Source organism: Amphiprion ocellaris, chromosome 11, assembly GCF_022539595.1.
Source record: "Amphiprion ocellaris isolate individual 3 ecotype Okinawa chromosome 11, ASM2253959v1, whole genome shotgun sequence".
In the NCBI taxonomy this organism is placed as follows: Eukaryota; Metazoa; Chordata; class Actinopteri; family Pomacentridae; genus Amphiprion; species Amphiprion ocellaris.
In genome coordinates, this window is record NC_072776.1 from 4,146,181 (window position 1) to 4,160,050 (window position 13,870).

Genomic DNA, 13,870 nt, shown 5'->3' on the forward strand with positions numbered 1-13,870 from the left:
TGACAGTAAAGACTGACTGCTTCTCTCACCTGTCCACTAGAGCCGCTGTACCTCTTCAGGTGCTTGACAAACTCTGACCTGGAAGTGTTTCCTACTGCGATCAGCGCCGCGCTGCCATTGGCCACGCTGTCAGAAGCAACAAGCGGAGAACGACGTTAGCATTAGCAGCAGCACCGTGGTGCATTCACTGCTTCCCGTCGGCTCACCTGGTGTTCGGAGCCAGACCTCGAGGTGTGTGTGGACTCAGGCAGGGGATGGACATGATGCTGATGCTCAGGTAAAGGCCCTGATTGGTCGTCCAGGAGTCCTCTCCTTCTGCACCGTCCAGTCACAGAAAGACAAAACAAAGAGAGGCTGACGGGACAGAACTCTGAACAAGTTCTGGTCTTCTGTCCACATCAGTCCATCTGAAGACAGACCAAGACTGGGCTCACCTGGCTCTGGGTCCAGGTCCTGGTCTTGGTCTTGGTCTCTGAGAAGCAGGGGATCAAATTCAGCTTTAAAGACAACATTTAAACATTTACACACTGCTATTATAACTAATTCAACCAGTTTTTCAGCAGTAAGAAGACGTATAAAAGCAGTCAGTAAAGCAGAGTGATGCTTAAAAAGCAATGATGCATCAGGAGAACACAGCAAATGAATCCAAAAGTGACAGTAGAGAGCAGCCAAACCTTAATAAACTGTTATTTAATATTTGAAATGAGCAAAAGGAATTAGTTTTAAACTTTCATGAGCATTTGATTGTATTTCAAGTGAAATGATTAAGATGAAATCGTTGCAAAAATGTGTCTATTTAGTATTTAAATGTGTCGTAATGCACACTAATTCAGAAAGTAAGTGGAGTGAATCAAATAAAACAATGGGATTCATGAGTAAAGAGATCAATAATTGGTAATATTTGTGCTTTCAATACATTTCAAACTTCCCCTGTATTCAGCATTTTCCTGTTTACATCTGGTTGTAGTACGGTGGCCTTGTAGGACAACATTAGTGCTGATGATAAAGTCTAAAAGATGGCAACAAGCTACAAAAGACAGAGCGGTCGGTAGAAAGACGGCCTGTTAGGCTGCTGACAGTTTATTCCTGCACTGTGGACATATTTGTTTTGCTGTAACTATCACAGAGGCATTAAACAAGTCAGAATGTTTAACCCTCCTGTTGTCCTCATTTATGGGCACCAAAAAATATTGTTTCCTTGTCTGAAAAAAATCCAAAAATTCTCCAAATTTCTGAAAATTTGCAAAACCTTCAGGACGAAAATTCCAATAATTCCTTAAAAGTTTCCTTTAAAACTTTCATTTAAAAAAAATCCTCCAAATTTGGCAAGAAAATTCTTGTAAATATTTTCAAAAAATGAGTCAAAATCTTCCAGAAAATCCTAAAAATATCTAAAGTGATTACATATATATCAGTAAAACTTCTAATATTTTCTTTATGAACATTCACATAAAAATCAACCAAAATCCAGCGAATTTCGCTGGATTTTGGTTGATTTTTATGTGAATGTTCTTAAGAAACATTTTTAACATTTCTTTTTTTTCCACCAAACAATGTTCAAAGATTTCCCAAAAATGTTGAAAATGTGGACATCAGAAGCTTCACTGTGAAAATATATTTTTTCCCACATTTTCAAACTTTAACCGGGTCAATTTTGACCGGCAGGACGACATGAGGGTTAAATAAGAAAAATGGGAATTATACATCCCCCTTTACTGTTACATTTAAATTATTGGATTTAAACATGTGTAGAGTGGAATCAGAAGCTCCTGGTGTTTGTAACCTGTGTCTCACCGATGTCCAAACAAATCTCTGTTTGGCTTCTTGGCTGGTAGAAACGACAGCTGACAGTCCTCTGGTCTGAGAGAGACAGAAAAACAAATGAGAAGACAATGAGACGCTGCTGACTGTTAACATGAGAACATCTGATCAGAGCGCCATAGCAATCTATCCAATAATACAATATTTGTAACTTTTTCATTTTTATTTCAATTTAACCTCATCAGAATTTCATCTTAGAGATTATAAACACATATGAGCAACATGTGACCGCTACGGTTAGAAAAAAGTCAGGAAAATTCTTCAGTGGAGTCTTAACTTCTCCAAACTAACACTCCGTCATCTCTCAAGTCAAAGCAAAGTTATCCTAAGGAACCAACGTGAACAGAACAGTCTGAGCAAGTGACTGACAAAGGCGAGAAACAGTGTAGCTTTTATACAGGATCATATTCATAAGTCACACAACTGGTATGTGTTATCTTTGGTTCCTCAGCGCTTCATGGAAAATCCCTGAGCACATGTGAATCCACTCATCACACCGTTATAAATGATGAAGAACATTCAATCATCAAATACAATCATTTTCAGAACAAAGAAACATCATCAGCGTGTGCCACCTCAGCCTGGCCAGCGTCTTCACTAGAGCATACTCTCGTCGCCGTGACGACGGCATCCATCTCTTCTTCTCCGCCCGTGCTAAACTCCGCCCACCAAAGCCAAACATGGCGGAGAAACCAAAACACACCAGCTGACCGAGAGACGAGAAGCTGCACATGTCCACCTGCTGCCGGTGGCCTGAGGACACACAGAGAGGAGGAAAGATCCCGTTAAACGACGCATCCAGTAGAAAAACAGAGGAATTCAGACACAAAAAGTTACATCACATGACCCGGACTCCAACTTTTACCCAAGTCTGGACCCGAAAAGTCTGATTTACAGGCGTTTAGTCTCCATGAGGTCACAACGGGACTCAAACATTTCTGATACAATAATGATAGAACATAATGATGGAAACACACACACACACACACACACACACACACACACACACACACACACACACACACACTGCCCGTTAGAGGGCCAAGTGCTCATATGTTAGAAACTCATTAACATTTATGAAGCACTCCAAATATGGGCGACAGAAAGAGGTCACTGGAATTGTAGATCAGATCAGAGACCAGTTTGTTGTTGCTACTGCTCCAGTTTGACCAGTCTGTCTGTGTATCAGTCCAGTTTGACCAGTTTTTGGATGGATATTAGACCAGTTTGACCAGTTATTGCCTGCATATTAGACCAGCTGGACCAGTCCATCTGTGAATCGGTCCAGTTTGACCAGTTTTTTTATGTTTATCAGTGCAGTTTGACCACTTTTGGGATGTATACCGGACCAGTTTAACCAGTTTTTACCTGCACATTAGACCAGTTGGACCAGTCCATCTGTACATTGAGCCAGTTTGACCCATCAGTCAGCATATTAGACCAGTTTGTTCAGTTTTTAGATGTATATCAGTCCAGTTCAGTTTTTGGACGTTTATTAGTCCAGTTTGACCCATTTTTGGATGTGTATCGGACCAGTTTCTCTATGTTAATTTGTGTGACAGTGTGTGTGTACATGGGCAGACATAAGTGTTTGTTAAGTGTGACTGTGCAGCTTGTTTAGGTTCAGTTCAGGTAAAGTGGCATACGTGATGAGGGTAGACGTAATAAGCTTTGTGTAGATTTTCAGTCTTCCAGGTCATGCTAATCCTAAGAGCTTCACGAGAACTGGACTTCTTCTTGGCTCTTGAAGACATTACACTTTTCACTGAAGAGCTCTACAAAAATACTTCTGCTAAACCACTCTATATGGCCTATTATTAACTTTCTTTTATTATTGTTTTTGTAGCATATAGCCCAAAATAAATCAGTAAATATTGAAACCGTAAATCAAACTTTTAAAATAAAGAAAACAATTCAAACTTCAACGGACTGAATAAGACTTTCTCAGCATATTTGGACAAGCAAACATTTGATCCTCTTTGAAATTGCCAACAGATGAAGGTGATATATGGGAAAAAAAACTTTACTGCATTAATTTATCACACCTTTAAATCCATAAAATTAGAATCCAGATTAGGTGCCAATGATTAGACGCTCCATAGGGAGTGACAGGTGGAATCTGTCTTATTTACACCTCTGACATCTCAGGTCTGGTGTTCTCTTTGCTAATGAAGTGTGTGGTGTCATCATGCTAAGCTCTAAAGAGCTTTCTAACGCCTTCAGGAAAAAGGGCTGTGGATGTCGAAGAGACTGGCTTTAAAAAGACCTTTAAATCCACGGAAACAAATCCTTCATATCCACATGCAGGTCAAACATCAGAGCAGCTGATGGAAAAAGAAGTCTCTAAAATAGCCCAAAGTTCATCCCCAGATCTGCAGGTAACTCTGCAGCTGTTGGTGTCAGAGTGCTGCATCTACATCAGGAAAAGATGGAATAAATCTGACCAGCATGGGAGGGGTGCCTGGTCAAAAGTAATAGTAAAGAAAAATTACTGTTTGCCGGTGAACATATAGGTAAAGACAAGGCCTTTAAAACTGGTGTGCTCCGGACAGACAAAGTAAAAGACACAATAACTGCGGATATGTTTGATGCAGACCAAAGGCAGCTGAGTCAATATAATTGCGTTACTTTTTCTACCATAGTTCACATTTTTGCTGTTTTCAGGCCTAAAATCAACATGGCCGCCTATAACCAAACACCACATGATATTTTTACAGAAAGATTCTTCTGAATATTATATATACAACTGAGTAAAATTGAAAGTTATTTCTAAAGATATTGTAGTAAACCTGTTGACTACTTTATATTAAATAAGTCAGAAAGCCTTGGAGTCTGGCCAGTCTTTTCCGCAGGAGGAAATGACATCATGTGGAGCAGGTCATGTGATCTGGAATTAACACACTTCCTTCAGAGGTGCGTTTGTAATGGGGAACTTAGTGGAAAGTGATTTTGGCATATTATGGCATGTTTCCATTAGATAACTGTGCAAGAGAAGGGAGATGTCATTTTTTCAAGGGAATTAAAAAAAAATACAGTTTTCTCCTGATTAACTTCTTTACGGTGATTCAGGGTTAAATAAACCGTCTCAAACTGTTTTAGAGTTTACAGATTTTTACTGTCATGGTTTGACAATTTTTCACTAACATTTACAAGCATTTTTTACACCCTAAGGCTATTTACTGTTGGTTTTTCCAACACCCTGTGAATGCAACACAAATCACAGAAGTAACTTGAATAAAAAAATAATCATCAACCTGATGTCACCATCGAGACCATTTAATGAGATGCTCGATCAGCTTTCACACACACACACACACACACACACACACACACCTACACACGCACACACGCACACACACACGCACACACGCACACACACACACACACTCAGCCTGCCATCTGGCCACATACCTGCTGTAACCTACTGAACTGCTGGCTCCCCACCTGTCTGTCTGACTGACTGCCTGTCTGTCTCTCTGGACAGAATCTGATTTCCTCACCATATGGCGTGCTGTCAGTGTGTTTGTGTGTCTGTGTGTGTTGTGCAGGATTAAAGCTGAGGCGGTCAGTGTGTCATCGAGATCAAACCCGCAGTGCGTCTTAAAGGTCCAACCGAAATGTATTTTCTTTTACCGTAAAAATACAGATTATTAAAAGTAAAAAAAAAATGTTTTTTATGTTCATTATGATCATGTCTTTACAAATTCCATAATTATTTACTATGGAAACAATCACTTATTAATAAAAACATGACTGGATATCACTAAAATGTCAACTACATAACCTTCCCAATTTAATAACCACCTTCTAATTAGCTAAACAATAATAAAATGAGCTTATTCAGAAATAGTTTGGATTATGTTCTTTTTATTAAGTTGAGATAATCAGGACAGATATTTCTTTTTTGGCAATATATCAAATTTTAGATGTAAACACTGTTCCCTCTAAGCTGCGCGCGTGCGCAATTGCGCACTGCTGACACGGTCTCCTCGCACAGAAAATCTGCGCTGCGCACAAAAAAAAAAAAAAAAAAAAATCCAACCTAAATTGTAAATAAAATAAACACGTAACAATTCATTCTGTGCTATTTTTCAATGTGTGTCAGTGAGTGACCGGTGACTGGCTGCGGCAGCCAATGATGCGATTCACATACGTATTTACCATAGACTGTATATAATGGTATTTACGCAGCTAATCAACTTCAGGCGTCCTTATGTGCAGCTACCGTTGTTCTCATAGATATGAATGAGTAGATAGGACACGCCCCTTTGAGCTGCGGCTACAGCGAGGCTAAGCTAGTGGGGGAGAAGTTTCAGTGCATTCCGTTGATGTAGACGGCGTGAAAACGGAAACAAGAAGTATGCCGGCTCACTGTGCTGCATACAATTACACACTACATCGTACGATTGAGACAAGGAAACTTGGAATGACTTTTCATAGGTAAGAATAGTTTTTGGCTCTTTTTTCATTATGAAATCTTGTTGAGAGCTTCCAGTCTATGAGAGCTAACTAGTTAGCCACTAGCAAAACGCTAAGGCGAGCTAGCAGCTTGACAACCAAATACCAGACGATGAATAGTAGCTGTAGTATAGTTGTACAAGCAGTAGTAGTAATACTAAAAGTACAAGCAGCAGTAGTAGTATAAACAGCTGTTAGAGTCATAGAAGTAGTATCAGCATTTGTAATAGTATTACAAGTTGTAGTAGCAGTGCCAGTATCAGCAGCAGTAGTGAGTACTACCACTACTACTAGTACTAGTCACATTGCTATTACTACCACCAATACTACCAATAGTAGTTATAAAGCCTAACTCATATATATCCAGATTACCATCTATGTTCTTCCTCCAAACCCATTTTATGATTGGGATTACAGGCAGTTCTTTAGGACTGCTCTCAAATAATTGAAATGTTACTAAACAAGGTTATACTTATCAAATTAAATAGCTCTGGTCTCCAGTATATTGGCGAATTCGGTTCATTGTACTTAATTTATTAGCATGATTTCTTTTTAATATGTTGTGTACAGACTTAATTACTTCTCTGTCTACTTCTTACTCCATGTAGGTTTCCCAGAGACTATGGGTTGAGGAGGAACTGGAAGTTTGTTGGCTTAGACCTGGTGTCATTCCATCAGTGTTAAACTTCCCGGCTCATCTTGGAAGAGTACGTGCCAGAAAGACCACGACCAAGCAGCCTTGAGATCTTAGACAGCGTCTCCCTCAGGTGGGTGTCGACGGTGTTCACAGTCAGGTCTGTTGTAATCCCGTCAAAAAACAAAACAGAAAAAAATCTAGTTTATAAATCAACATGTAACCAAAGCACTGTGTATAACGCCATAGTATAGGATGTAGTTCAGAAAATGTCAAAGTATAGTATACTTTACTCAAGAATAACATAGTATGGCCTGTAGTTCATAGTACAGCATGTTGGCAAGAAAAAAACACAAAACATACATTATTATGTGGTTCAAAAAGCACAAAATGATAGGATGTTGCCTAAAATTTTCATGTATGATATGTGGTTCAAAAAATGTCATAGTGCAGTATATTGTCAAAATAGTATGTTATTCAAGAAAACATCAGAGTATAATATGTCATCTAAAAAATGCCATAGAATAATAATTTCATTGCACAAGTAAAAGTATAGTAACTTTTAAAACTGTTCAAATTCTTATGTTGCTAAAAAAAACAAAAACAAAAAACGTCACAGTAATATGTCAATTAAAAAAGCCTATAGTATAGCGTGTCGCCCAACAAACATCATAGTATAGCATGTTGCTCTAAAAACGTCACAGTATAGCCTTTAGTCCACAGCTGTCAGTAGGTGAGGAGCAACACAAAAACAGTCCAAACGCTGGTTTCCAGAGGGTTAGATGAGAATTTATTTGAAAGAGTAAGTCTACAACAACACAACATGTGAGGGGGTTAAAAACAAATGGGTGTTAGTAAAATAAAAATAAATCAACAGAACTAAAAGTGAACTTCATGTTGACATTGATGGGCATTCCAACCAGGAACAAAGTAAAAGATAATCAATACGAAAAAAAACTCTTCCTGTTCCCCTCTTAAAACCCAAAAACACACTGCAGTAGCACCCTAAACTAAAACTACCAATGGGTTCCCTGTTTTCCTTTGAACAATTCAAAGGTCCCTCTCTATCTCCCCACACATCCACCAACCACTGGAACACATCTCCAAAGTTCTGCTGGTCCAGCTCAGCTTCCCCTCAGAAGAAGTGCTGCCACCTGCCAGATGAAGGAGCCTTTTGAGAGGCAGCTGGCATCGTGATTGGACTGTACTTTGGTCTGTTCCATCCAGCTTCAGCTCCAGAGACGGCAGGAAAGCAGAGAGCGGGACGAGTCAACGGAGGCCTGGTGGACGAAGGCATGCAGCTGAGTACAATCCAGAAAACAACAGAGGAGTGCAGCAGCCCAGGGCCAGAACAACCAGAGTAGCATCGTATGTCTCTTAGAAAACATCATAGTAGAGCCTTTGGTATGAAAAAATGCCATCATATACATCGTATATTGTACAAATAACAAGTCAAAGGAAAGAGACATACATTGTAGAATTGTAGTAATTGTGGGCTGACTGATTTACTGATTATCAGTATTTTATTTTTTACTGATTTACGGTAATAAATACATTTAAAAATGGTGCTACTTTGGCTCTGAACCTTTATCTACCTGTGGTCGCTCTGTCTTCTGGAGTGATTTGATTGGTTATACGTCACGAATAAAACTCCTTTAACTTAACATCTGTAAACAAAACAAAAACGTATCAACAAAGTTTTCTGTTAGAGTTTGTGTTCTTCTAAGTTTAACTCCAAGATTTTAAATACTTTCATTTACTGCAAATGAATATCTACTCCAAATGTCTCACTAATAATCATTATCAGCCTTAAAAACCCACAAAACACCCCTCTATACTCGACCACACTTAGTACAGTCCGGTTCCCCCTTCTATAAATCTGCTTGGAATCTTCCACTTCCTGTTTGTCAAAGTGGCCTTCTACCTGGACAGGTTTTGTTGGAGCTCATGCAACAAACATTTTGGGTAACTGCACTTTAATATGGATGGATGACACTGAATTAGAGTCTGTTTTAATGAGACTGAGTTAAGATGTGTAGCTCTGTCATTAAATAGGAAATTATTTCTCAGAATTCACAGAGAAAAGTCTGAAATGTTTGCTAGGTTAGCGTCCCACATGTTCTTTGGCTCAGCTAAAGCTAACTCTCTCCAACTTCTGGATCTCTTGAGTTGCTTGTTGTTAAAATATCTTGCTAGAGGTGCTGAAGCTCAGAAAGTCTGAGATGTTTGTTCAAAATAAGCTCATTCTCAAGTCTTATCTGAACTGTCCTCTTTTGTTTGAACTTTCCCTAAACTTAGGAGTTAATGACAGAGCAGCACATCCAGACTCAGTCTCATTTATGTAGAGATTAAACTTCAGTGTCATTCATTGATGTTAAAGTGCAGTTTTTCAAATGTTTGTTGCACATGCTCCCGACCAAACCAGTCCAGGTGGAAGACGATGTGAAGAGAAAGCTCCAGAGGATGAATATCACACATTTACGTTGGAAATAAATGTCCTTTAATTAGACATTGTCATGCAAAAGTTGGATTTCCCTTTAATGATGTTCAAATCTTTGTTGAGTGTTTTGTTGATGTTGGTTTCTAAATGTTTTTGACACTCGGCCCCAAAGATTAAAACCTTCTACGGCTCACAAGCTGCAACAATTCACACATTATCAACTATCTTTCTGACTAAACTAAGATAAAAAGTGAAAAACTGCCTGATTCCTGCATCATGAATGTAAATCTTTTTGGTTTTTATGACAGTAAACTGAATATATTTGGGTTTGACATTTTATAAACCAAAACAAGAAATGAATTACTGGAGAAAACAATCAACAGATTAATGGACAAAGAAAATGTGTTTTCCAACATATATGGCTGAATTACTCCAACATTACAAGATACATACAATTTGAATTCAATTTTATTTATATAACACCAATTACAGGTCAAATTGTCTCAAGACACTTTATTTTTTTCATATTTAAAATATGACAAAGTAAGAAATTTAAACCTCTTGACTAATCCAATTTATTACTTGGTTTTTAAGAGACTAATCGACAACTAAAATAACTTTCTCCACTAAAACTAATAAACATGAGGTCAAATAGAAGGAACAGTTTTAAATACTGCAGTCCCACGATGACAAGAATAAAGTTTGTCAACAAAAACTAAATCTGCTGGTGGATTCCATTAAAGTCCTAATAAATGATAATAAAGTGTGATACTAAAGGTTTGTGGTGCTAAAAATGTCAAAGTAAAGATATCAAGTTGAACATCTGGATGGAGGTTGATAAAAGTTGACCTCCCTTCATTTCTCTGGAGCAACTCCATGGATTTTATGGATGGTGGTTAAAGACCTGCTCTTCTAGTGGTCTTCCTTCTAGTCGCTGTAAAAAGTCAGTCCATCCTGGCCGACTTCAACACCTCTTCATGACAACTTGTTCTGCCTCCGACCTGGTGGAAACTCCAGAAACTCGGGAAAACCTGTGGAGACTCGAAGAACTCGTGGAGACTCGAAGAACTCGTGGGACGGGGGAAGGTGTGGTGGGTGGTGCGGGGAGGTGGGGGAGTAGAGGGGGGAGGCCGCCACCCACCTCCCCCGCCTACTCTCCGCCCTGACTCCACCCAGACTCCGCCTTGGCACCGCCCATGTGGTCACTTCAGGAACTACGATGCCAAAGGGACGACGAAATTATAGTTTTTCATCTGATCTGTAGCTCAGTGAGTTAAGGATTTGCCTATGGAGCTGCAGGTCGCTGGTTCAAGACCAGACACTTCTTAAATTTTCTCAAAATCCTGACAAAGACAAAGAAAGAAAATTGCCGGTGGCGGGTCTCGAACCTGCGACCTTCCAGTCGGTAGTCCGTCTTCTTACCTCCTGAGCTACTCGCTCAGATACTAATTCTTCTTTTTTTTGCGCATTTATCATCTATTTTTTGTCGTTTTCGAGTTTTTTTTTAACTCGAGTCTCGACTCGACCGGTTTTCTCAGGAGGCTGGACTTCAGCCTTTGTGCTGGAGGGTGGAACCCTCAGTTCCAAGACTTTCCAAGCCTCCACACCTCCCGAGTCCTCAGGACCTGAGCTTTCACACAGTCTGAGGGCTGAAATTTTCTAAGTCCCACAGTAGTTCTCTGTTAGTTTGAACCTTCAGACAGTCTGAGGGCTGAAATTTTCTAAGTCCCACAGTAGTTCTCTGTCAGTTTGAACCTTCAGACAGTCTGAGGACTGAAATCTTAGAAGTTCTTGAGTACTTCTCTGTTAGTTTGAACCTTCAGACAGTCTGAGGACTGAAATCTTTAAAGTTTCTCAGTACTTCTCTGTTAGTTTGAACTTTCTGGTTAACAGAAGCCTTAAAACTTGTGACCATGGGTCTTGATTTCACATTTAGACCATCAATCTGAGTTCTTCTCAGACCTTCACCTGTGGGTTTTTTAGAAATCCTCAACAAACTTTGATTCTCTTCACTGAACAGTAAAGTTTGTGGAGATCAGAAGGTAACATTAGTTTGATCAATGCCTTCAACTACTAGTAGACTTTATCTGGAAAGCAGTTTTCTGAAATGAGTTCTTAGTAAATCTATCCACAATCAAACCAAGAACATAGAAAGAAGAAATGTTTGAAGAAACAACTTGATGTTTTCATTTCAGACTAGAAAACACTTTAAGAACTTTATCTGTTTTTGCTCTTTTTGATCCTTTTATTGTCTCTTCTGTTTAATTTTATCTTCTAAAGTCTAACTGGTGTCTTTTCAAATGTTTTGTCTTTAGTTTGATTCTTCTTAAATGTTTAGTTTTGCTCTTTTCTCACCTTTTATTCTTTTCTAATGTCTGATTTGATTTCGAAATGTTTTGTCTTTTTAATGTTTGTTTTTCAAATGTTTTATCGGCTTGTTTGAATTTTTTTTTCTTTCCCAATATTTAATGTTTCGATTAAATCTTTAAGGTTTTTCTTTTTAAATGTTTTACCACCTTTTAATGTTTAATTTTCTTTTTAAATGCTTCATTGTATTTTCTGTATAATTCCTATTTGAAGTTTTATTGTCTTTAAGATGTAATTTTCAAATTAAACATTTAATTTTTTTATTAAATGTTTTCTTTTTAAAGGTTTAATAATCTAATTAAATGTTTTGCATTTTTTAAAATGTTTAATATTCTTCTTGTTTAATTGTATTTTTTTAAATGTTTAATTGTCGAAAATATTTTATCTGTACTTTTTAATATTTGTATTTTAAAAATTTTGTTTAATTTCATAATGACATGTATTGTATCTTGTTGAATTATCTCATTCAATATTTTGTCTGTTTAATATAGTTAAACATTAAAGAATATTAAACATTTTTAAAAAATGCAAAACATTTAATTAGATTATTAAACCTTTAAAAAGACAAAACATTTAATTAAAAAATTAAATGTTTAATTAGAAAATTACTTCTTAAATTTCTTAAATCTTTTTAATAATAAAACTTTTTAAAAGTTTTCTTGTATTAATTTTTTTCCTTTGATTTAATTGCTTTTTGTTATGTAGTTTATTTCTTTAATCTTCTTTTTCTGTCAAGATTTTAACCCCAACCTTAAAAATGAAATAAACCCTTAAATCACAATGAAAATACTTCTGTTGTCACAATCATGAGTTAGTTAATTATTCAGTTTATCAATTCAAATTTATTTGTTTAGCACCTTTCACACAGATGACAAAACTAAACATGCAAAGAGAAAAAAAAAACTATGCTAAAACTATGATTAAAACTCAAAAACATTAAAAAAAAAAAACAAAAAAAAAAACATTTAACATGGTAATAAAGTGTGTTGTGTCCAGGGGATGGAGGGAGTTTATTGAAGTCTTCTTGGGCTCACATGGGAAATCATTTAAAATAGAAACTTGATATTCAGTCTAAGGAAACTGCAGAGCGACAGAAGAACCAACAATATCTCCTGTTTTCTCCTTTAATGAGTTGACTCTTCTTGTGCTTTCAGACCAAAGAACTACAGACTCTTCACAACCTGCTCAAACTCTTGGTACAGGACCTCACCACACGGGTCAAGAAGGTTTCCGTCTCATTTCTACTCTGAAGCTCACCTTCTCCTGCTCAAACTGCTGACAAATGTTTCTGCTGCTCTAAAGTCTGGTCTCCAGAACTTCCTAAAAACTCTCAAAGTCTCTTCTGCTGCAGGTTGCTTTGTAGAACTGTTCCAGAAAACCTCACTAAACCACATGGAGGGGCCTCAAGATAGTCGTCCAAATGAAACCATACAAAAACCAAACTAGCACAACCCAAACACTAAAGTCTCCTGCAGCCTACCAGAGAACCTCTGAGAACAGAGAATCAGGACAGGAACTCTTACCTTCTGGACAACCAACGTTGGTTCTCAAACAAGAATACAGAATGTGTCTAACCAAAAACCTCTAAAGACTCACTACAGCCAAGATAAAGACACAACTCAGCTGGACCAAATCCACTAATCACTGCAGACATTAGCACCATGTGCTTACTGCGGCTAAAAAACCTCATTTACCAAGACAACTATCCAGTACAAAGCCCTAAAACACACCAAGAAACACATTAAAGTCTATTTTACTGCTGGAAGCTGCAAGCCAACACCTAAAAAACAAACTCAAGCAATGGAGCCAAACCCGGTTCACTGGTGAACAGAAGCAGAGGAAATGTTTGTCTGCAGCTAAACAAAGCAGGAAGACACTGAGCTGCTCAGGTGTTCCTGATAACACCAAGCAGCCACCTGGACAGCCAATAGGAACACAGCTTCCTGGAAGTCCAGAGGGCGGGGTTAGTGAAGGAAATTTAGTTTAAAGTTGAAGCAGAAAGTTAACAAAGAAAGTTGAAAACCACCTTCTGATACCTGAAATCTCTGAGTTTTCACACAAAGAACACCTGAACATGTCAAACTGGTTCCATAGTAGAACCCTCATTGTAAAAACGTCATAGTATGGTGTGTTGCTCAAAAAACGTTAGG

The 13,870-nt window shown here is 37.9% G+C and overlaps 2 protein-coding genes across 2 annotated transcripts in view; both read right to left on the reverse strand.

Annotated features, from left to right (window-relative positions):
- The window catches only part of rpl8 (ribosomal protein L8), a 95,461-nt gene extending 92,974 nt beyond the window's left edge, over positions 1-2,487 (reverse strand). The window contains exon 1 of the mRNA XM_055015586.1: positions 2,476-2,487. The gene's annotated coding sequence lies outside the window, so the exon portion shown is untranslated. The remainder of the gene's footprint in view (positions 1-2,475) is intronic.
- Positions 1-13,870, reverse strand: part of cerkl (ceramide kinase-like) — a 54,132-nt gene that overhangs the window by 5,764 nt on the left and 34,498 nt on the right. Inside the window, exons 8-12 of the mRNA XM_023296107.3 lie at positions 2,397-2,574; positions 1,795-1,860; positions 435-472; positions 207-315; positions 30-126 (exon numbers count right to left, since the gene is read on the reverse strand). Coding sequence (XP_023151875.2) covers positions 30-126; positions 207-315; positions 435-472; positions 1,795-1,860; positions 2,397-2,574 — 488 coding nt within the window. The remainder of the gene's footprint in view (positions 1-29; positions 127-206; positions 316-434; positions 473-1,794; positions 1,861-2,396; positions 2,575-13,870) is intronic.